Source organism: Eptesicus fuscus, chromosome 3, assembly GCF_027574615.1.
Source record: "Eptesicus fuscus isolate TK198812 chromosome 3, DD_ASM_mEF_20220401, whole genome shotgun sequence".
NCBI lineage: Eukaryota > Metazoa > Chordata > Mammalia > Chiroptera > Vespertilionidae > Eptesicus > Eptesicus fuscus.
This window is the reverse complement of record NC_072475.1, coordinates 58845838-58868893: the sequence shown is the minus strand read 5'-3', so window position 1 is coordinate 58868893 and position 23056 is coordinate 58845838. Positions and strand designations below refer to the sequence as shown.

The window sequence follows — 23056 nt, the reverse complement described above, 5'->3', positions numbered from 1 at the left end:
ACTCCTGCTTCAGCACCTCAGCATAGCTGAAGAAGGCACAGAGGGTCTGCCAGATGAGGATGAGGGGGCACAGCAGGAAGATGGCGATGCCAATCCACAGGATGCGGTTGCTGAGGGGCTGGGCCAACTCGAGCTGTTGCCCCCCCACGTTTGTACTCAGCCTTGAGGCTCCACTCATTGAGAAACAGAGTCAGGTCTCCAGAAGAGGATCAGCTCGAAGTTGTACTTGAGGCCACAGGTGAAGAAGACAACCTCCCCCAGGCCAGGCAGGCAGAAATGCAGGGGCAGGAGAGATTTGTTAACCACTGGCATATAGAATTGCCATAAAATTTAAAATAATATATACACAAAAGCCACGAGATCACTTTTTACTGCAAAATCCAATTTACTGCAGAGACAATCTGTTCACAAGAAGATGATTAGTGTCACGGGCATATTTTAAAAAATATATTTTTATTGATTTCAGAGAGGAAGGGAGAGGGAGAGAGAGATGAAACATCTATGAGAAAGAATCATTTATTGGCTGCCTCCTGCATGCCCCCCTATTGGGGATCGAGCCCGCAACCTGGGCATGTGCCCTTGAACATAATAGAACCAGGGACCTTTCAGTCCACAGGCCAAGGATCTAACCACTGAGCCAAACCGGATAGGACGTGTCACAGGCATTTTAAGTGCTCCTCACAACACTTGCACAATAGCAACAGAAGGTGGTGACGAAATTATTACATTAGTACACTATGTACTACAGTTAAGTTTATGCAGTTATGATTTAGTATTTTATCTTTACGTTTGTTTACATTTCTCTCCACTGCAAATGGTTTCCTGTATGGTCTAAAAGTGTTTCTGTGTGTTGAGTTTTGATAAATTTTAACTTTTACAATAGATGTGTGTATTTTTTATGGTAGTAAATGGTCTAATACTATTATTCTATGTATTAAAATATACTATATCTAAATATATTTCATGCATTCATGACATATCTGTTTCATATTTTTTGATGCATGTATTTCTATGCTACATAGTTCATCTGTGAGTTTTTTCAAATTGTTACAAATTTTCAAAAAATTTCCAATATATTTATTGAGAAAAATTTGCATATAAGTGGACACATGCAGTTCAAACCCGTGTTTTTCAAGAATCAACTGTGTATATACGTGTGTGCATATATGTATGTGTATATATATTTAAAAATTTATTTACATATAGCATGATAAATAAATTGAAAAGGTTATATTCCTAATCTTAGAAACTATATATTCTTTTTTTTTTAATATGTTTTAGCTCAACCACAGAGCCACATCAGCTGGGCAGAACTATATATTCTTAATCATATCCTTAGCACATATAATCATGGAAAGATCACTTCCTGCAAGAAATTATTTAATTCAGTGACTATCAAAATCTTTGCAATTTTGACAACCTATGTAGTTAATTTTTAAACACTCTAGCCCTCTCAAAACACAATATGACAATTTCTAAAACTAATTTTATTTTGATACATGTGTAAGAATATTTCCGTACTCCTGAGATAAAAGAAGATACTCAGAATGGCATAAAATTAGGGTAGCAAGTCTCCCCTTATCTGAGGTCTTGCTTTCTGCAGTTTCAATTGTCTGCAGTCAACTGTGCTCTGAAAATATTAAATGGAAAATTCCAGAAATAAACAATTCCCACATTTTAAACTGCAAGCTGCTCTGAGTAGCATGATTAAATCTCACACCATCTCCCTCCACCGGCCTGGGATGTGAATCATCCCTTTGTCCAGTGTATTCACACTGCATACACTACCTGCCCATTAGTCACTTAGTGGCCATTTGGTTATGAGATTGACTCTCAGTGTTGTAGTGCTTGTGTTTAAGTAACCCTTATTTTACTTAATAATGACCCCAGAGCACAAATGCGGTAATGGCAATTTGTATATGCCAAAGGGAAGCCATAAAGTGCTTCCTGTAAGTGAAAAGGTGAAAGTTCTTCCTTAATAAGAAAAAAAAACTGTACAGTCATGTGCTACGTAATAACATTTCGGTTCAATGACGGACCACACATACGATGGTGGTCCCATTTATAATAATTAAAGCGTAATATGCTAATCAGACTGGACAGCTGGACGACATTCTGGAAAAATCCGGGGCAGCGAGGAACGAGGCAAGCTGGGGCTGCGAGGGCCAAGACCCTTGTACGAATTTCATGCATTGGGCCTCTAATAAGATTATAATGGAATTGAAAAATTCCTATCACCTAGTGGTGTCATAGCACAACACATTACTCACATGTGTTTGTAGTGTAAACACTTCTACTGTGCTGCCAGTCATATACAATTATGTACAGTACATAATACTTGATAATGATAATAAATGATCATGTTACTGGTTTATGTACTTACTATACTATACTTTTTGGTATTATTTTAGAATACGCTTTCTATTTATAAAAAACTAGTGGCCTGGTGCACGTAATTCATGCACTGGGGGGGGGGGGGTTGTTCCTCAGCCCGGCCTGCACCCTACCCCATCTGGGACCCCTCAGGGGATGTCCGACTGCCAGTTTAGGTCCAATCCCCGGACCTAAACTGGAAGTCAGACATCCCTCTCATAATCCGGGACTGCTAGCTCCTAACCGCTTGCCTGCCTGTCAGCCTGATCACCCCCTAACCACTACCCTCCTGGCCCAATCACCCCCAACTGCCCTCCCCTGCTGGCCCGATCACCCCCAACTGCCCTCCCTTGCTGACCCGATAGCTCACAACTGCCCTCCCCTGCTGCAACCTGCCTCATCCGCTGGGACTCGCCTCCTCTGCACAAGGCGGCAGAGACGCCAGGACTGGCCTCCTCCGCGCCCCGCGAAGCCGCAGGACCCCCAGGCCTCACTGCAGGGAGCAGCCGCCGGGCCCCGCCTCTGCTGTGCACGCGGCCATCTTGTGGTGGCCATGTTGTGACATCTTAGCGCGTGAGGGCCACCTAGGCTTTTATTAGTAAAGATAGTTTACTGTTAAACAGTATGCCAAGTTACTCCAACAGCAGCCTCATAATCTCATGTTTACCGCATCTCTTGATTGCATCATTTTATCTTGTGCTTGATTTAATCTCATGTTGTTTTATAGATTTAGTGTAGCCCAAGTTTAAAGTGTTTATAAGTCTACAGAAGTGTGTGAAACTAGAAGTGCCTAGTAATATTCTAGGCCTTCGCAGTCACTCATCACTTACTCACTGACTCACCCAGAGCAACTTCCAGTCCTGCAAGCTCCATTCATGGTAATAGTGTACCATTTTTTATCTTTATAGCATATTTTGACTGTATCTTTTCTATGTTTAGATATGTTTAGATACAAATACTTAGCACTATATTACAACTGCCTAGCATGCTCAGTACAGTAACATGTTGTACAGGTTTACAGCCTAGAAACAACAGGTATTACCATATATCCTAGGTATAGAGTGCACTCTATGATGTTTGCACAACAACAAAATTACCTAATGACACATTTCTCAGAATATGTCCTTAAGCAGCACATAAATGTATGCTGAGGTTGCTAAGATTTACGGTAAGAATGAATCTTCTATCCGTGAAACTGTACAGGAAAAAGCAACGTGTGCTAGTTTTGCTGTCACATCTCAAATTGCAAAAGTTAAGGACACAGTGATAAGTGCTTAGTTAAGCTGGAAAAGGCATTATATTTACAGGTGGAAGACAAGAACAGAAAACGTGCTCTGATTGAGGGCAACACGTTGCATCAGAAAGCAGTCTGTATGAAGACTTTAGCAAGGGATTCCTGAAACAAGGGACACCAAGACATTCACTGCAAGTAAGGTTTACCACACAGATAAGTAAACCTAACCATATTTGTTTTACTCTTGCTCAGTCTTAATCATACAATTTATTAAAATGAAATCTAAGAGTATTAAGTGCTGTTAATAAGAAATCAAAGCATGTTAATACAAAAATGAAGAAACTGTGAGGATTTTGAAGGGGGCTTCTTAACAGATTGTAAATATGGATACCTGCATGATGAAATGCTACTCCCCATGGTACAGTTTTTTGTAATATAGAGTCCAGTCCTGAAGGCAAATGTTTTAGCTGATCAATCACTTCAAGGAGGCCCTTTTGTTCCAGTATCACTGGTGAAAGTTCAGATGACTTCAGCAATCCTGTCACACAAAAACATTATCAACACTGTCCACCTCTGTCTGGACTTCTTTGAGTGCTATCTGCTTAAGTCATTACAGAGCTAAACACCGGGGCGACGGTTCTTAAACTACTACATATAATAATTACCTTGACACCTTTTAAAAATACTGATGACTGGCTCTCACCCCTGGACATTGTGATGTAATCGTGTGCAACCTGGACATGAGGAATTTTAAAATCTCCCCAGGTGATTCTCAAGTTCACCAACGTTTAGGAAACACTGTATTACAGTGGGATCGAGCCCACAGGAGGGGACCAAAGGAACCAGCTGAAGGAAGGAGAGGATTGTAGATAACGACTACCACAACAGAGCCTAAAAATCAAAGTCCTTGCTCAAAGTGCGGCCCACCAACCAGCGGTGTCAGAATCACTTAGGAGCCTAATTCTATGTGACAATTTTTCTGGCCTCTTTGGCACCAATGAAATAACTAATCACATTACCTTTTGTTGTTGCCTCTGTGTAAACTTTTCCCTAGTAAAACCTTAACTTTCTGCAGAAACTGTTTTCTTACAGAATTTCCCAGAGTTTGGGATTTCTGAAGTAGTAAAACTTCTCATAAAATACATTCTTATTTTTTAAGCTTTTAGATTACCTTTTCTTAAAATGTTGAGGACCCACAAAAAGTTGCCAAGGTTTTATTATGCTGACAATTAAAATTTTTTTAAATTATCATTGATCAATATTTTTATTTCAAAAGTCACTTCAACAACATTTTAAAAAATTACTAGGGATAATTTCAGAATTTAAACTTCAGCTTTATGAAAAATGTGCAGCCTGCCTTTACTTTTCTGGGGTTTCATCAAGTCCGAGGCTCAAGTCCAAGCACTAGTATTTGGGAACCACTGCTATAAATCAAAATAAAAGAACCTCAAGCAAAAAATATATAATAATTTTTCTGGTTATTAAGGAATATAAGTTACCATGGTACAACATAAGGAATATATGTAGATTGTAAGTTGGCAGAGTACAGAAAGTATCAATTAAGAGAGAACTAGAAAAGACAATATAATGTTGGACCAGAGCCTACTCAATATAAACTTCAGGCGAAGTTTACTCGTTGAAACTTAGCTTGAGATATCTATCACCCATCCTCATGATGCCACTGGCGTAATGAAGTCATAAAATGTTCTAATATCCTATGACTAGAACTGGTCTCTGTCATTCTTACACATATCTTGGACCTCAAGGGACCATAGGGTAGTAAAATAAAAAATATATACTAATGGTTATAGCAATACATTCAGTAATAAAAAAGGAATAAACTGATAAATGTAACATTCTAGATGAATCTTTAAAATACCTTGCTGAGTGAAAGAAGTCACACATAAAAAAGATACATACATACTATACGACTTCATGTATATGAAATTCTTACAAAAAGCACAACTATGTAGAATAACAGAAGCAGATCAGTGGTTGCCTGGGGCTGGTGATAGAGAGAAATAGCAAAAAAGCAACAACAACAAAATTCAGGGTGATAAAAATGTTCTATATGTTGATAATAGTGGTGTTAAACAGGTACATACAGTACATGTGTTAACATTGATTAAATTATACACTTCAGCACAGCCAGCATGGCTCGGTGATTCAATTAGTAACTTACCTTCAGCTTGATGGTGTAGATTGTAAAATTCATGGGCAATGTTGTCTGCCAGCTTCTCACACCATTTCTTTGATGGACAGAAAAGTAATACTGAATGGTTTTCACGAATGGTCTCATAACATAAACTAACAACATGGTCCTCATCTCCCTAAGGAAGAAAAAGAAATAGCCACTCTAGTGGTATTTTCAAAACATTTTCACATCAATTTAAAGTCACTCATTTTGTTTGCTTCATGGGGAATTGTTTTCTTCTCAAAGGCATAATAAAAAGCAGTTACAAAGTCAGTAACAAAACAAGAAGAAAAGAAATAAACCTCCTTATGATTCAAGGTGAGAAGGAAATAGTTTCTATTCACTTAACTAATAGTTATAGACCTCCAACCCTCAGACAATGAGGACATAATGGTGAGCAAGAGGAAGTCAAAGTCCTATCTTCAAGGGGTTTAGGTTTCGCTGGGGAAACATTCAAGTACTAAACAAATAAATGTAAAATACACTCATAAAATATACTATAAAAGAGGTTTATTTTTTTGTGTTTTGAGACCTCATACTTGACAAATTTGACATAAGGATCTAAAAGAAAGGTTTCCCTGAGAAAATGATGATTGAGCTGAGATGTGAAGAAGGGAGGTATTAGTGTAATCAAAGGTAAGGAGAAACCTTTCAGGCAGAACAAAGAGCAGATGTGAAAGCCCAGTGGTAACTCAGTGAGTTCTCAAAACTGGAACGTCAGTGTGTATAACTGAATTAATTCATCCATCCATTCACTCACTAAACAAATATTTACTATATGCCAGATACTGTTCTCACAATGGGGATGGAGAACAAAGCAGGGGAAAAAAGCTCTGCCCTCAGAGTGTTTCTACTCCAATAAGAAGAGACAGATAATAACAAAAACAAGACAGGTAAAACACTTAGTATACAGACAGTCCTCGGCTTACATCTGATTGAACATACATCTTTTCGTGGTTACTTCACCATCTCCCATTTATTTATAAAAGAAAAAAAAAGTTCCGTCATTTAGAAGTATGTACATATGTGCTTTATGCTTTTTATTAATTTACCACAAGTAAGGGTCAGGAATTGTTATCTTTCTTTTAAATTTGTTTTACTGTTTCACTTCATTACTGCAGTGTAGGTAGGTGCTTATGTAGGTGGATTCCGACTTATGGCGAAAATCGCGTTACGTCGTCGGAACAGATCTCCGATGTAACCCCAGTGCCTACTGTATTCAATTTTGAAAAGTGCTAAGGAAAAAAATAAAACAGGGAAAATAGGAACCAGAAGAGGAGGTCACTGTAGTTGAGACAAAGGACCAAAGGTGAAGAGTAAACCATACTGCTGCCTGGTGGGAAAGCATTCCAGACAAAGAGAACCTGAGCTGGGAGATTCTTGGCATATTATTGAACAGCAATGAGGCTATGGAGGGAGTCAGAAGAAATATAGATGACATTAGAGCACTAAGAGGGTGGGGGCAGATAATGTGGGCCTTGTAGGCTACTATGAAGACATTGGCTTTCATTCTAAATGAAACAGGGAACCATCACAAGTTTTTTAGCAGACTGCTCTCATATTTGATGTTCATTTTAAATAGATCACTTGCTCCTGGTTTAAGCATAGATAGAAGGGGACCAGGTGGAAGGAGGCAGAGAGCAATTAGGAGGTTATTTCAATAATTCAGGTAAGAGTTGAAAGTAATTCAAAAAGGACAGAGGCACAGACATGGTAATAGAAGAAAAAGATTAACAGGAGCAAATGAATGTTTACATATATAATTATTGAGGTAACCAAGGCATAGTCAAGTGAAATTTAGCATACAGAGCAAAGCAACTGAGTAAGATTCCATACCAGGCATGCAGAGGCTACAAATGCATACCTACAAATGAAATTGATGTCAAAAGATAGATAGTATTAATTACAAATAGTGCTGCTGACACATGAATTTAGTCCTGATCCCAGCATGAAACTTACCCTTTGCTGGTTCAATTATCAGAGACACAGCTCTGCATAAAAATAGAAGATGCCTCATTTCACAGATGGTGAATAAGTTCTCTAACCTCAGGATTGAAGAATCAGGCTTTGCCTGGCCGGTGTCACTCCATAGTTGAGTGTTGACCCAGGAACCAAGAGGTCACCAGTTCAATTCCTGATCAGGGCACATGCCCAGTAGGGGGTGGACAGGAGGCACCTGATAGATGAGGTTTCTCTCTCATTGATGTTTCTATTTCTCTATCACTCTCCCTTCCTCTCTCTCTAAAAATCAATAAAAACATTTTTTTTAAAGAATCAGGCTTAGAAAACTGTGAATTAAAACTTTTTAAGTGTATTTAGAGGTATAGGAAGGAATTTATCAAGCACTTTCTAGATGTTAGACAATTTTTAAAAAATCCTATTTCATTCTTATAATACTAAAGTATTATATCTCATTTTACGCATGAAGACACTACATTCAGAGAGCTTTTGTGATTCAACTAATATCACAGCCATATCAAGATCAATTAAGTAACAGAGAAAGGTCTGTCTGATGACAAAAATGATGTTTTTTTCCACTCTACTATATATTTAACCTACCACTTAAATGTTTAATTTTCGACATTAGTGTTTAGTACTGGTGGTAGTGAAGTAGAAATACCGATTAACTAACCTTCACTTGTAGCATGGGTTGAAATTCCCTCACAAGCTTCATTGAAGAGTCATATATGGAATTTCCAATTTTTACTGACTCCACCAGTGGTACAGGACGAAAGTCGGTGTGGTAGAGTTCAGCATTCAACCAGGAAGCCACAAGCTCCAAATTGGGAAGAGTAGCACTCATGCCTACGATCTGCACAGCATAAGACAGAGGACTGGCTAAATCTGCTTGGCTGTGAAAAACAAATGAAATCGATGTCAAAAGATACATAGTATTAATTAGAAATAGTGCTGCTAACAACATTTTTGGTCATGTCCCTTGATGCACACATGCATACATTGTTTTAGGGTATAGCTAGGAGCAAAATTACTGAGTCATAGATGATCTTCAGTTTTCTTAATGTCCAACTATTCTCCAAAGAGACAATACCAAAGCGTTAGCCATTTTGGAGAGTGCATGGTAATGTCTCTTTGAAGACATTCCTTTGACTGCTAATCAGATTAAACTGGACAGGATCCTACCATCTTGCACATTTTGTCATTCCTTACCAAATTCTCAATTCTTCTAATTTCCTCCATTATCTAGCTACAACTAATGTTTCTTTTTTTTCCTTTTTATTGAATTTATTGGGGTAATATTGGCTAACAAAATTATACAAGTTTCAGATGCACAATTCTACAACACATCACCTGTACACTGTATTGTGTGTTCATTACTCCAAGTTAAGAGAATAAATTTAAACTAGTGGCCCTGTGCTGAGGGGGGGTGTCCCTCAGCCCAGCCTGCACCCTCTCTAATCTGGGAACCCTCGAGGGATGTCCGACTGCCGGTTTAGGCCCGATCCCACAGGTTTAGCCCCCCCCCCCACCGCCAGCCTGATCACCCCCAATGCCCCCCCCACCGGCCTGATCACCCCCAACTGCCCTCCCCTCTTGGCCCCTAACCACCTCTACCTTGGCCCTGCCACCATGGCTTTGTCCAGAACCGGCAGTCAGACATCCCTCTCGCAATCTGGGACTGCTGGCTCCTAACAGCTCACCTGCCTGCCTGCCTGATTGCCCCTAACCACTCTGCTGCTGGCCTGCTCGCCCCCAACTGCCCCCCCCACCGGCCTGATCACCCCCAACTGCCCCCCACTGACAGCCCGCTCACCCTCAACTTGCCCCCCCTGCCGGCCTGCTCACCCCCAACTGCCCCCCCCGCCAGCATGATCACTCCCAATACCCCCCCCACCAGCCTGATCACCCCCAACTGACCCCCACTGACGGCCTGCTCACCCTCAACTTGCCCCCCCTGCCGGCCTGCTCACCCCCAACTGCCCTCCCCGCCAGCCTGATCACCCCCAAACCCCCCCCCCACCGGCCTGATCACCCCCACTGCCCTCTCCTCTTGGCCCCTAACTGCCTCTACCTTGGCCCTGCCACCATGGCTTTGTCCAGAAGAACATCCGGAAGGTCTCCTGGAAGGTCTCCCAGTCTAATTAGCATATTATCCTTTTATTAGTATAGATAGAGGCCTGGTGCATGGGTGGGGGCCGGCTGGTTTGCCCTGAAGGGTGTCCAGATCAGGGTGGGGGTTTCCTTGTGGGGCGGGGCAGCCTGGGAGAGGAGCCTGTGGTGGTTTGCAGGCCGGCCATGCCCCCATTGGGGTGGGGATCCCCACTGGGGACGGTGCCGGCCTGGGCAAGGGGCTGGGGCAGTTTGCAGGCCAGCCACACCCCCATGGGGTGAGGGTCCCCACTGGGGGAGCATGGCCAGCCTGGGTGAGGGGCTGAGGGCTGTTTTCAGGCTGGCCACTCCCCCTTCAGGATGGGGGTCCCTGCTGGGATGCCTGGCCAGCCTGGGTGAGGGGCTGATGGCTGTTTGCAGGCTGGTCATGCCCCCCAGTGGGGACCCTCACCCCGATGGTGGCATGGCCAGCCTGGGTGAAGGGCTGAGGGCTGTTTGCAGGCCCCTCCCTCGGCGGCCAGCCCGGGTGACCCAAGCCTCCCGCGCGCTCTGGCCTGCTCCGTGTCCGCCGCCCACAGGCCCCTCCTTCACTGGCCGACAAGGGCAGGCAGGTGCTTGGCTTCCTCCATTGCTGGGGGCGACCCAAGCCTCCTGCCTGCTCTGGCTGGCTCCATGGCCGCCGCCATCTTTGTCCTGCTAATTTGCATATCCCATCCTGATTGGCTGTGGGTGTTGCGGAGTGACAGTCAATTACCATATTTCTCTCTTATTAGTATAGATAACTTAAATCCTTTAAAATATGTTACTTTAAGGACCAGCACATGGTAAATTTTTTGGTAAATGTTCCATGTATAACTGAAAAAAACATGTTTCTCCTTTTATTTGTAAGTTGTTCTACATTCATCCATTTAGTCAAATTTGCTAATTGTATTAGTTATATCCCTACTGATTTACAGTACTGCAAGAGATATGTTAAAATCTCTCTACACTGAGCCCTGGCCAGTGTGGCTCAGTTGGCTGGGCATCGTCCCATTCACTAGAAGGTTGCTGGTTCGATTCCCGATCAGGGCACATGCCCCGGTTTTGGGCTCAATCCCCAGTGGGGGTATGCGAGAGGCAGCCAATCAATGTTTCTGCCTCTCCCTTCCTCTCTTTCTAAGGAAAGAAATAAAATAAAATAAAACCTTAGCACAGCCAGTGTGGCTAAGTGGGTGAGCATCAACCCATGAACCAGAAGGTCACAGTTCAATTCTCAGTCAGGGCACATGCCCAGGTTGTGGGCTTGGTTCCCAGTGGGGAGCTTGCAGGAGACAGCCAATTGATGATTCTCTCTCATCATGGATGTTTCTCCCTCTCCCTTCCTCTCTCTGTAATCAATAAAAATAAAAATCTTAAATTGAAAAAAAAAATCTCTAAACTGAGAAGAGCTCCCAGAGGGAAAGAATCTATTGAGTATCCAGCACATGAGTGAAAATAAACCAACGCCAAGACACATCAATATGAAATTTCACAACACTGAGGAAGAAAAAGAGTTCCTAAAAACTCAGAGAAAATGAAAATATTTATACAAAGGATAAAGGATAAGCATGACACTGAATTTCTCAATAGTTATGAGAAAATAATGTCTTAAAAACTCTAATTTTTTTAAACCTTGACTTTTTAAAAATTTTTAATTCTTTATTGTTGAAAGTATTACATGTCTCCTTTTAAACCTTGACTTTCATACCTGGACAATCTATGAAATAACTGTAAGGCATTTTCAGACATGCAATTTTTTTTTTAATTTATATCCACAATAGCTTGTACTCTGAAATAAAGTGAAACCTCCTGAAAGATGTTCCCACCAAAATGAGGAAGTAAATCAAGAGAAAAAGCCAGGTATCCCAAAAAAGGGGGCTCTAACTCAAGCAAAAATCCATGGGAATGGCCCAGCTGGTATGACTCAGTTGGAGCATCGTCCAGTACACTGAAATATCGTGGGTTTGATTCCCAGTAGGTTAGGGCACATACCCAGGAAAAACTGGGATGCATACGAATGGATATAAATCCATGCTTCTCTCTCTTTCTCCCTCTCTCTTCCTCTCTTTCTAGAATCAATAAAAGCACATTCTCGGGTGAAGATTAAAAAAAGAGAGAGCTAGATCTTCATTTTCCATATAAGAAGTCCACATATAATGTTAAAACTAAAAACTCAAGTAGCTGCATTTAGAGATACCACTGTAAATAAAATTTGTATAAAGTTGTAAGAATTGAAACTAGTTGCTTCTGAGAAGTGGGGGAGAAAAAAATGTTACTTTTAAAAATTAGCCTTGACTGGCCCTGGCAGGGTAGCTCAGGTGGTTAGAACATCGTCCAATACACCAAGGTTGCAGGTTTGATCTTCCATCAGGGCACATATAAGAAGCAACCAATGAATGCATAAATAAGTGGAACAACAAAATGATGTTTCTTTCTTTTTCTCTCTCTCCCCCCTCCCTCCCTTCCTCTGTCTCTCAAATCAAATTTTTTAAAAGTACAAATTAGCCTTGACTACTTAAGATATGTGTGTAACTAAAAAATATAAAAACTGGATTTAAAAAATTCTATCATACTCTTAGTCTCATGGAGTTCAGCGGTGAGTGTAACTCTCGTCTCTGGTTCCTTTCAGGGGGGAGGTCACCCCGCTGGCCAGGGTGGGGCTGGGCTCACCTTGCTTCCCCTCAAGCTTTGCTGCCACAAACTCCTCTATTCCCTGTGGCCAGAACAGAGAAGTAGAACAGCCTCTGGCAACCCGGGGAGCGGGCAGCCCTGCCCATCCCAGAGCCATGCAAGGCACAGAAAATAATAATAATAATCCTATCTAATAATAGACAAATATGCAAATTGACCACACCTCCGACACACCAACAAGCCACACCCACCATCCAATCAGAGCGAGCATGGAAATTAACCCAAACCAAGATGGCTACAGCCACAGAGAGCAAGGTTTCCTAGGTAACAGAGGAAGCCAAGCTTTCCGCCTGCCCTTGCCAGGCCTAAGCCTCCACTCAAGCTACAACGTTTCAATTATAGAAGGTAAACAAATTCAAACAAATGGCGGCAGGATGGAGCTTGAGAGAGCAGGCCAGGGTTGCCACCGGCAACAGGGGAAGCAAAGCTTTGCGCACACCCTGGCCGGGCCCACCCACTTAAGGCAACAAAGTTTCAATTATAACCCCAACACAAATGGCTACCGGCCTCGGAGGGAGCCCCAGGCTTGGCTCCGCTCCAGGCTACAAAGTTTCAATTATAGAAGGAAAATAAATTCCAGATACCAGGGCCTGTGCTTGGGTTGCCAGGGGGCGTGGCCTGCCTGCAAACCACCACAGGCCCCTCGCTCAGGCTGCCCCACACCCCAAGGGAACCCCACCTGATCCGGGACGCGCTTCAGGGCAAACCAGCTGGCCCCCACGCCTGTACCAGGCCTCTATCCTATCTAATAAAAGAGTAATATGCAGATTGATCATCACTGCAACACACAATATAGCTGCCCCCATGTGGTCAAAGATCCTGCCCCCATGTGGACACAAGATGGCCACCACAAGCTGGCCAGCAGGAGAGGACAGTTGGGAGGCACCCGGCCTGCAAGGGAGGGCAGCTGAGAAGGACCAGGCCTGCAAGGGAGGGCAGTTGGAGGTGATCAACCCTGCAGGAGAGGGCAGTTAGGGGTGACCAGTACGGCAGAGGAGGGAAGTTGGGGGCAAACAGGCTGGCAGGGGAGTGGTTAGGGGGTGATCAGGCTGGCAGGCAGAAGCGGTTAGGGGCAATCAGGAAGGCAGGCAGGCAAGCAGTTGAGAGCCAGCAGTCCTGGATGGTGAGAGGGATGTCTGACTGCCCGTTTAGGCCCGATCCCACTGGGCAGTCGGACATCCCTCGAGGGGTCCCAGATTGGAGAGGGTACAGGCTGGGCTGAGGGACAACCCCCCTCCGTGCATGAATTTCGTGCACCGGGCCTCTAGTAATAATAATAATTCTACCACAAAAGTGGTAAGCAGTCAGAAATTAAGAATGTTTACAAAATAATCTAAAATATTTCTCATCCTTAAGTAGTTATTTGGAACAAAAATGAACTACTATGAGTTCGTACTAAATAAATACTACTCTCCTTTAATTTATGTAACTCGAACTTATTATGAACTTTTGCAGACACTTTCTCAACATTGTTTAGAATCTCAGGAATGTAGTCATTTCAGATACTCACCGAGATACTGATTTCTGAGTAATATAGCAAATCTTGGTCAGCAAAAGTTCCAGCAGATACCCTCGGTGAGAGTCTCCCAGCATATGCAATTCATCCACAACCACAATTCCTAAAGAGATTTTCCAGATACTAGCTTTTACAGAATTCCATAAGTCCAAGAAGAATTTTAAAGACTTACTATCTTATATCAGTAGCTATGATTCAATATATTACTGGTCATACAAATTTCTAATCATAAAACAAAAATCAGATTCTACATAATGGATAATTCTTTTTTTAAATATATTTTTTATTGTTGATAATACCACAGATATCTCCCATTTTCCCCCCTTTACCCTCCTCCTCCTATCCCTTACCCTCCCTCCCAGGTGGATAATCCTTTTTTTTTTTTTTTATAATTCTTTTCTAAGACATTTTGGGTATCATAAGTGCTCCTACTACAATGTATTCTGGATCTAAAAAATCAATGATTAGCTAAACTCAGGGCTAAATCAGGAAACACTGCCTCTTATTACTCAGATACTTTTTAATTGATAACCTTGTAGAAATTTATGTACAACGAGATATCAAAGACATCTATGATAGTTAGTCAGTGTATTAACTTTTCTATGGAAAAAACAACCAGGGCAATCATAATGATGTTAGAAAGTGACTTAGAAAAACAGAATCAGATCAAGAAAGAAATGATTTTTTTAAGGGATATTTCTGTATGATTGTGGTAGATGAATGAGACACCCTATTACCAAACATAAATAGGGTCATAAACCCCTTCTCTACTGCTTGGAGAATCAAACCAGTCTTTGCACTTGAAATAATCTGAAGAATTACTGAAAATTTAGTATCAACAAATGCCTTCTTCAGATAAACAGTTTCTTAACATCATAGTTTCCACGCGCACTGGTATCCCCTCCCAACAAACCCTCCTCACCAAAATCAAGATCTTTCAGACCATTTCCTGACACATGGTGCTCCTTTTCCTCATCAGTAAGCTATCTCCAAATTATACTGTATGATGCGTTATTTCAGTATTTATTCATTCATTCATCCAAAGGTTTTATGCTACCTCATGTGCCAGACATTGTGCTAGGCATATTGCCAGGTATATTGGCTATAACACTTAATAAAATTCTATTGCAATCCCTCAAGATATTTAAAGTCCAATGGGGTGACAAGAAATGACAATTCTGACACAAACTGATAAATGTGATTTCTTTTTCCAAACTTTATAGAGCAGAGCCCAAGTCTTACTAATCTCTGATTTCACTCCCCACCTCTACCCTAATGCAACTTTATCATTTAAATTCACCAAAATCTCAAGAAGTAGCTGATATTCTTGTTGCTTCTCTTGCTGCTACAATAATTCTCTTCCTATTACAATAATTCTCTTCCTGTTACTACCTCAACATAGGGGCCTTTCCTAAGTGGTATAAAAAAAACAAAAAACATTAAGGTAGAAAATCTTCCCATAGTCACAAGCTTAAACACAATGTCAGTTTCTGTAGCTCTCTACCATTTCTCTGCTAAAAGGTAGCCTCTGAGTACAGGCCTAATCTAGATACCATAGCACCAGAATATAGTGAATATACATATACACTAATTGCATAGATGGCAGATCCAGCCCCAGCATGCTTCCTTCTATTGCAGGTAAAGTTTAGACAGGAAAGAAGCAATGAGAAAAGACTTGAGGGCTCAAGGATACCCTCTATGTTTTGTAAAGGGCAAAAATATAAAGAAGTGGCATCAATAACAACAGCAAAACACAAAACATTTTCCCCTACCCCCATCTGTAATGTTGCTAACATTACAAATGCCAATACTCACCTCCAGAAGCAGATGATAGACAGTAGAAGAAAATATGGGACATAAAAGAAATCACAACAGCTCCACTCCATTCCACCAAAAAATAACAACATAAAGTATTTGCTTATTTCCTAATTTTCTTACCTAATAGATCCATCTTATTTTCTTCTATGAGGCGATTGATCAGACCATTGGCTCTCTCAATTGTGCAGACAGCAATATCCAAGGAAGAGAAATGCCCTTTTGGAGAAGTACTGCCCATATAACCATCTACTTTTATTCCTACTTCCTGAAAAAGACTCTGAATTGAGTAAGAAGAAACAATACCGGTGAAAATATTTTATATTCATGATTTGTAAATTGATTCTATTCCAGATCATAGACATAAGTATCTACCATTAAGTATTTATCAGATTACTGTTAGTTTTTCCTGGACAGGACACACTGGTTCTTCCTACAATCATATACTTTAAAAATGAAGTTTAGAATTGGTAAAACTCAATAGAGTCAAATAAAATCAAGTATGCCATTTTAATGACAGCATTTTATAATCAAAGCAGTCTTAAGAACTATTTATAGAAATTAAAATAGGAGAAAAACTACGTTACGCACCAACAAGAAACTGGCTTTCTTTAATGCTAATGTAACACTTTAAGAAACAAATTTATCCCACTAATTTTTATATAATGGAATAAAAGTTTTCAAAATTCAAATGCAGTGGGACTTTCATGTTTTGTTTTGTTTTTAGTTTAACTTTTAACTAACATACCTTCTCAATAATAAGGATCCTTTCATCATTTTGTTACTTTGGTCTAAGTTGAGAGGATGTTACCATGTAGGACCAGCTTTGTTGGCTATTTGGCCTCTGAAATAACTGTTAAAAAGATTTATAGAACCATAGAACTTTAGAGCTTTTCATTCAGTAAAATATTTCTGAGTGTTTACTTGAGTTAACCCACAGTACTAGGGTTAACATCTTTATTTAACCAGTGAAAAAAAACTGAGGCCCAACAAATTATGTGCCTGGCCTGAAGACATAGTTAGTGGCAAAACTGGGACTAGAACCCAGATTTTTTGGATTACCAGTACAATAATCTTGCCATTCCAACAGCATATTTTTTTTCACAGTCATGGGTGGGGGGGTGGGGGTGGAGGTGGTAGAGGGCATAGAGGGGATAAAAGGTGATGGGAAAAAAATAATTTAAATTAACATAAAAAATAATTTATTCTATTTAATGAAACACTGTATTTGTAAAAATGCCCTTAAAAATCAGTGATCATCAAACAAATGAAAAATGTTGTTATTCATTTTTGCAGAACAAAGGAACAGATCACAGGCCTGGAACTTTACCCAAGCACTAATAAATCTTGTCTTTCATCCCCTAAATGTTCCCAAATGACCCCTCAGATAGGATGAAATATGCTTCCTTAAACATTCTTTCCTTTCCATGCTTCAATCTAGTCCTACTATTCAGTTAAAATGCTGATTCTTAATTTGCATGTTTATATGCTAGTGGTATTCTATTTACTTCCTGAGGAAAAGTTTATCAATTTTAACAGTGTTCAGCAATTACTCTTAATTTGATGGCCAATTCTCCTTCATGCAAGTTTCCCTTCATTAATGGCCAATACTTAAAGTTACATTGGGATGCAATAAAATAAACTTTATTTTCCACTTGCTTTTATAATTCAGTTTCAAATGAGTAAAGTCATGGTTGCCAATAGCAGGCATTATCACAATTCCAAACTTAGTACAAGAACATTACCTGGAGATAGTATTTCTTCTCTTTAGCCACAGAGACAAAAGGCAGAATAAACAAAGCTTTCTTCCGCATTTCCAAAACCCGCTTCAAAATAAGTAATTCAGCAACAAGAGTCTTCCCAGCACTTGTAGGAGCTAAAACGTGTTATTCCACAAGGTTATCACAAAAAGAAAAAATATTTTATATACTGCATTAAAAAATGTTTTAAACCATATCCACTAACTACAGAGCTTAAGACTATCTACCATTAAGGCCCAACAAGCATTTGAAACCTTTATATCCTTAAATGCCCCTGACTTTAAACTAGCTCTCTGAAATCTCACACTTAAAATAGAGAATTATTAAACAACTCTTTATATCAACAATAAATGGTAAATATTATTGAGTACCTAGTTTGTACTTAAGCATCCTTTCCTTTGAATACTGAATGGCTAAAAGCCCTTCCTTGGGAGAGGAACCAAGATGGCGGCATTGTTAAACAACTAATCTGCTGCCTCACACAACAATTTCAAAAATACAACTAAAAGACAAAAACGTCTACCACCCAGAACCACGGGAAAGCTGGCTGAGTGGAAGATTTACAACTAAGAAGAGAAAGAAGCACAATCGCTGAAAAGCTGAGGTACGGAGGCACGCGAATCGGGCCGGCGGCGGGCGGCTGGGTGCAGGGCTTTTCTTCAACCCGCAGGGAGACAAGCTCCCGATCGCTCTGAAATCCAGTTTCTGGGGACACTCGGGGGACCCAGGCACCTACGGGGAGAAGCTGGACTCTCGGCCATCAGGTCGGAAAGTGAGAGTGACTTTTTTGCAGTGGTGCGCCCAGCAATCATTGTTTACTGCGCTGGAGCACGGGGCGCAGGGACTTGGAAACGTGGAAAGGCAGAGACGGCTGACGGCAGCCATCGCCGTTGGCCACGCCCCAGCCTAGTGACGCCCTGAGACCCCGCCCAGCCCTGAGGCCCCACCCCGCACATTCTACAAACCCGCCCCGGCTCCACACAGCGGCTTTTGCATATAAATGGCCTGTTCTGGAGCAGCTTAACCAACTGCAGCTCCAGTCAGACTGCTCCAAAACCGCCCAAGCAAAGGAGGAGAAAACTAGCCCTTGCTGTAGCTCCTGCTGGGGGACACACAGTACACAAGGGTACACCAAGAGTGTCCACCTCAAGTAACTGGGACACTTTCAGTTGAACCAATGAACTGAAAGGCTGACCCGTTGAACCAATAGGACACCTAGTACACAAAACTACCCTACCAACTTAGGGAAGCAGAGAATATGAGAAGGCAAGGAAACAGATCACAAACCAAAGAAATGGAGGAGAACAAGCGACTGGACATAGAGTTCAAAACCACGGTTATAAGGTTTTTCAAGAATTTCATGGAAAAGGCCGATAAATTCCATGAGGACCAACTAGAAATTAAACATACACTGACTGAGATAAAAAATATTATACAGAGATCCAAAAGCAGACTAGAGGATTGCAAGAATCAACTCAAAGATTTGGAATACAAAGAGGCCAAGGACACTCCTCCAGAGAAGCATGAAGAGAAGAGAATTCAGAAAGTTGAAGATAGTGTAAGAAGCCTCTGGGACAACTTCAAGCGAACCAACATCAGAATTATGGGGGTACCAGAAGAAGAGAGAGAGCAAGATGCTGAAAACCTATTTGAAGAAATAATGAACGAAAACTTCCCCCACCTGATGAAAGAAATAGACTTACAAGTCCAGGAAGCGCACAGAACCCCAAACAAAAGGAATCCAAAGAGGACCACACCAAGACACATCATAATTAAAATGCCAAGAGCAAAAGACAAAGAGAGAATCTTACAAGCAGCAAGAGAAAAACAGTTAGTTACCTACAAGGGAGCTCCCATACGATTATCAGCTAATTTCTCAACAGAAACCATGCAGGCCAGACGGGAGTGGCAAGAAATATTCAAAGTGATGAATAGCAGGAACCTACAACCAAGACTACTCTACCCAGCAAAGTTATCATTCAGAATTGAAGGGCAGATAAAGAGCTTCACAGATAAGAAAAAGCTAAAGGAGTTCATCACCACCAAACCAGCATTATATGAAATGCTGAAAGGTATCCTTTAAAAAGAGGAAAAAGAAGAAGAAAGATAAAAATTATGAACAACAAATACATATCTATCAACAAGTGAATCTAAAAGTCAAGTGAATTAAAAATCTGAGGAACAGAATAAACTGGTGAACTTAATAGAATCAGGCATAGAATGGGAGTGGATTGATAATTCTCAGGGGGAAAGGGGTGTCTGTGTGGGGAGTATGGGAAGAGACTGGACAAAAATCATACACCTATGGATAAGGACAGCGGGGGGGGGGGGAGGTAAGGGAAGGAGGGGGTAGGAACTGGGTGGTGGGGAGATATGTGGGGAAAAAGGAGAAACAATTGTAATCTGAACAATAAAGATTCATTAAAAAAAATAATAATAAAAATAAAAAAAAATAAAAGCCCTTCCTTGGGAAAGCAGATGAACAACTTTTATATACGGCGATAGGAACTATGATATAATTTGAGTGAGAGGAGCTGTAAGGAAGTTTATGAAAAGGAAACAACTTATGAGAAGGAAGGGAAGAGGCAAGGAATGCCAGGCAGAAAAAACAGTACGTGCAAACACCTGGAGGAAGGCATATTCAGATGACAGGAAGTTATTTAGTAAGCCTGAAATATAAAACAAGTAGGGGAGTGAAAACAGAGATGTGAATGTGCCACACGAAAAAGAGCTTTATAACCCCATCATAAAAGGAATTTAGAATTTATTCTGAAAGCAATTCAGAGCAACCATGAGTTTTATGAAAAGGAGTGACAAGATCATATTTGTACTCTATGGGGATCACTTTGGCTGCAGAAGCAGAGCAAGACCAGAGAGAGAAAAATAAACTAGTTATAAGGCTATTGCATAATCTAGAAGAAAGATAATAGTGAGCATTATCTAGAAAAGAGATAACAGAAGAAAGATAGTAAACTAGGTAATGGATCTAGGAACAGAAAGTAGTCAGAATCAAGTTATTAGAGGTCATAGACATTGGACATAGTGATTAATTGACATGGATTGGTGACCAGAGCTATGAAGACACCCAAATTTTGGTTTTTAGCAACTGAAATGATCAGGCCATTCAACCACTACCACAAGTTCACATTTACTGTGTACTTTCTATGTGCCAAAAACTGTTCTAAGTGCTCTCTCATGCTCTCTCTCTCGCTCTCTCGCTCTCGCTCTCTCTCTGTCTCTCTCTAGTGATTTGCAAGGTTACACGGCCAATACATGGTAGAGACAGTTTTCAAACCCAACCAGTCTGACTCCACAGCCTGAAATTATATCTACTGATAAGTTATCCACTCTTTGCAGCCATAACAAAAAAATCTGATGACTCACAATTTCAGAGAACTAAGGAAGAACATCTTACCAATTGATGAGTTTCTAAAGTCAGTATAGCAAGTTCCTCACCCTACACACCATCCTACACATAGTGCAGTTGACCTGTCCACCTCGCCCGTTAAAAATATGCATGTCAGAGTTGCCCTTGAAAGCCCATATAAATTTTCTATAAGTGGTATTACATATGGTTTTGTGTATTCAATCCTGTACAAACAGGTCAGTTTATAAACATATAACTTATAATGTGTATACACTGAAAAGCAACTGAGACTGGAGGAAGAACACATTGCACATTTTCTCTGGGACATAAGTTTGTTGAGAGGAATGGCAAGCAGAATAGCTCTCTTTAAGTTGTCTTTTTTTTTTCCCCTTCCCCCAACCCAGCCATAGAATGGATTTTGCATAATTTAAGTATGCATATGAGACTCCACTTTTCATATATACTTTAATATTTTCCCTAGTTATAAAGCACCGTCTCAACCACCTTTTTAAAAAAAAAAAAAAAAACCTTAACTACCTCAATAGAGTATTCTTCACTTTCATGTCTTTAAAATAAAGAAATCAATTTGCACAAATTTAAATACCTGAATAGACTAAATTCTTTCCTTCCAGAACTTCTCCAAGCAAAAGACACTCGGCCTGCCATTTAAACATCTTTTTTACACCGAAATTGTGATATTTCTCCAGAACCGCTGTAGGAAGTCCCCAATTTGCCAACAGCAGCTTGTCTATTTGATCTTCAGGAACTGTTTGCTTGCATTCCCCTTTCAAGAAAAAAGAAAAAGTTAACTAGGAGTTGGATTTAACCCTTTGCACTCGCTTGCTTTTTTCTCGATTCCTTTATTCTACTCGGAATTTAATTTTTTAAATACCCCAGATTTTACAAAGCGCGGCAGTAGAATAAAAAACTGGAGTTTCTTTTCATACAAACTTATTTATTTGGATTTTTTTTATATTTCAAATTATTGATACATTCAAAGAGTAATTTTAATCTCGATGCTAACCGTGTCGAGTCACACTCGACATCCGAGTGTAAAAGGTTAATTTAACAGATGACACCAGTAGTGAGCCCTCCACTGTACTTTGGAATTCCTGCGTTGGGATGAAGCTATATAACGATCACCTGCCAGAAAGCACGTCCAATGTAAGGATCTGTAAGGAGTACTGGGCACTTTGAGGAGCGAGCCCTCTCCTAAAAGGTGACGAGATGTGGCCATCCCTGGAGCTGTTTCTGTAAAGGTCGCAAGACCCAGAAAACCCTTGCATGTTCCTACCACGCGGTCGCTGAAGATACGCTGAAAGCACGCCCTTGTCTGAACAGAAAGTGACCTGCCACACCGGCCCCGAGTCACAAACTGAGAAGATGACTAGGAACCTAGAAGATCATGCAAACAAGCAAGCTCCTCGCGGGGCGGACACCTCCCTGCACATGGCGCAGCTGACCTGTCCACCTCGCCCCTGTCCCAGAGGCCCGGGAGTACCTGCTGCTGCGGCCCCGGGGCGGCCACTGTCCTTCCAGCTGCGCCCCAGGCCGGGCGGCGGGCTCAGCACCGGCTCCGAGGGCAGCAGGCGGCTGTCACTGCGGTCAGCGCTGCTTCCCCAGGAGTCCGAGTCCGATGTTGAACGCCGCCGCTTCCCAGCCCGGCGAGGAAGACTCATCGCGAACTCCTCTCGGCAGCTCAGGGGCAGCCACCGTCCCAGCGCCCTCCCCTGCGGGAGAAACCCGGCCCAGTGACAGGTGTGCCTGTCATCTTCCCGCCGGGTCTTCAAACTCAGCCTCCCAGCCCGCCCCGGAACCATAGAGTTCTCAGTAATGAGAGTAACCTGAGCACCATAGAGTCGCGGGGAGGGAGCGGCTCTCGCGGGCGCCTCAGACCTCCCGCCTCCGTGGTTGGCTAGTGTGGGTTAGAAGAGGCGGGGAAAAGACTTGGCGTCTGTAATCTGCATGTATAATCAGACTGGCTAAGCATTTTGTTTTCGTCCATTTCGTTTGAATAGCA

The 23056-nt window shown here is 41.5% G+C and overlaps 1 protein-coding gene across 1 annotated transcript in view; it reads right to left on the bottom strand.

Moving 5' to 3' along the window:
* POLQ (DNA polymerase theta) overlaps positions 1 to 22715 on the bottom strand; it is a 109189-nt gene extending 86474 nt beyond the window's left edge. Inside the window, exons 1-8 of the mRNA XM_054711786.1 lie at positions 22538 to 22715; positions 21641 to 21820; positions 17655 to 17785; positions 16033 to 16189; positions 14089 to 14197; positions 8434 to 8653; positions 5790 to 5937; positions 3999 to 4145 (exon numbers count right to left, since the gene is read on the bottom strand). Coding sequence (XP_054567761.1) covers positions 3999 to 4145; positions 5790 to 5937; positions 8434 to 8653; positions 14089 to 14197; positions 16033 to 16189; positions 17655 to 17785; positions 21641 to 21820; positions 22538 to 22715 — 1270 coding nt within the window. The remainder of the gene's footprint in view (positions 1 to 3998; positions 4146 to 5789; positions 5938 to 8433; positions 8654 to 14088; positions 14198 to 16032; positions 16190 to 17654; positions 17786 to 21640; positions 21821 to 22537) is intronic.
* Positions 22716 to 23056: the final 341 nt, after the last annotated feature.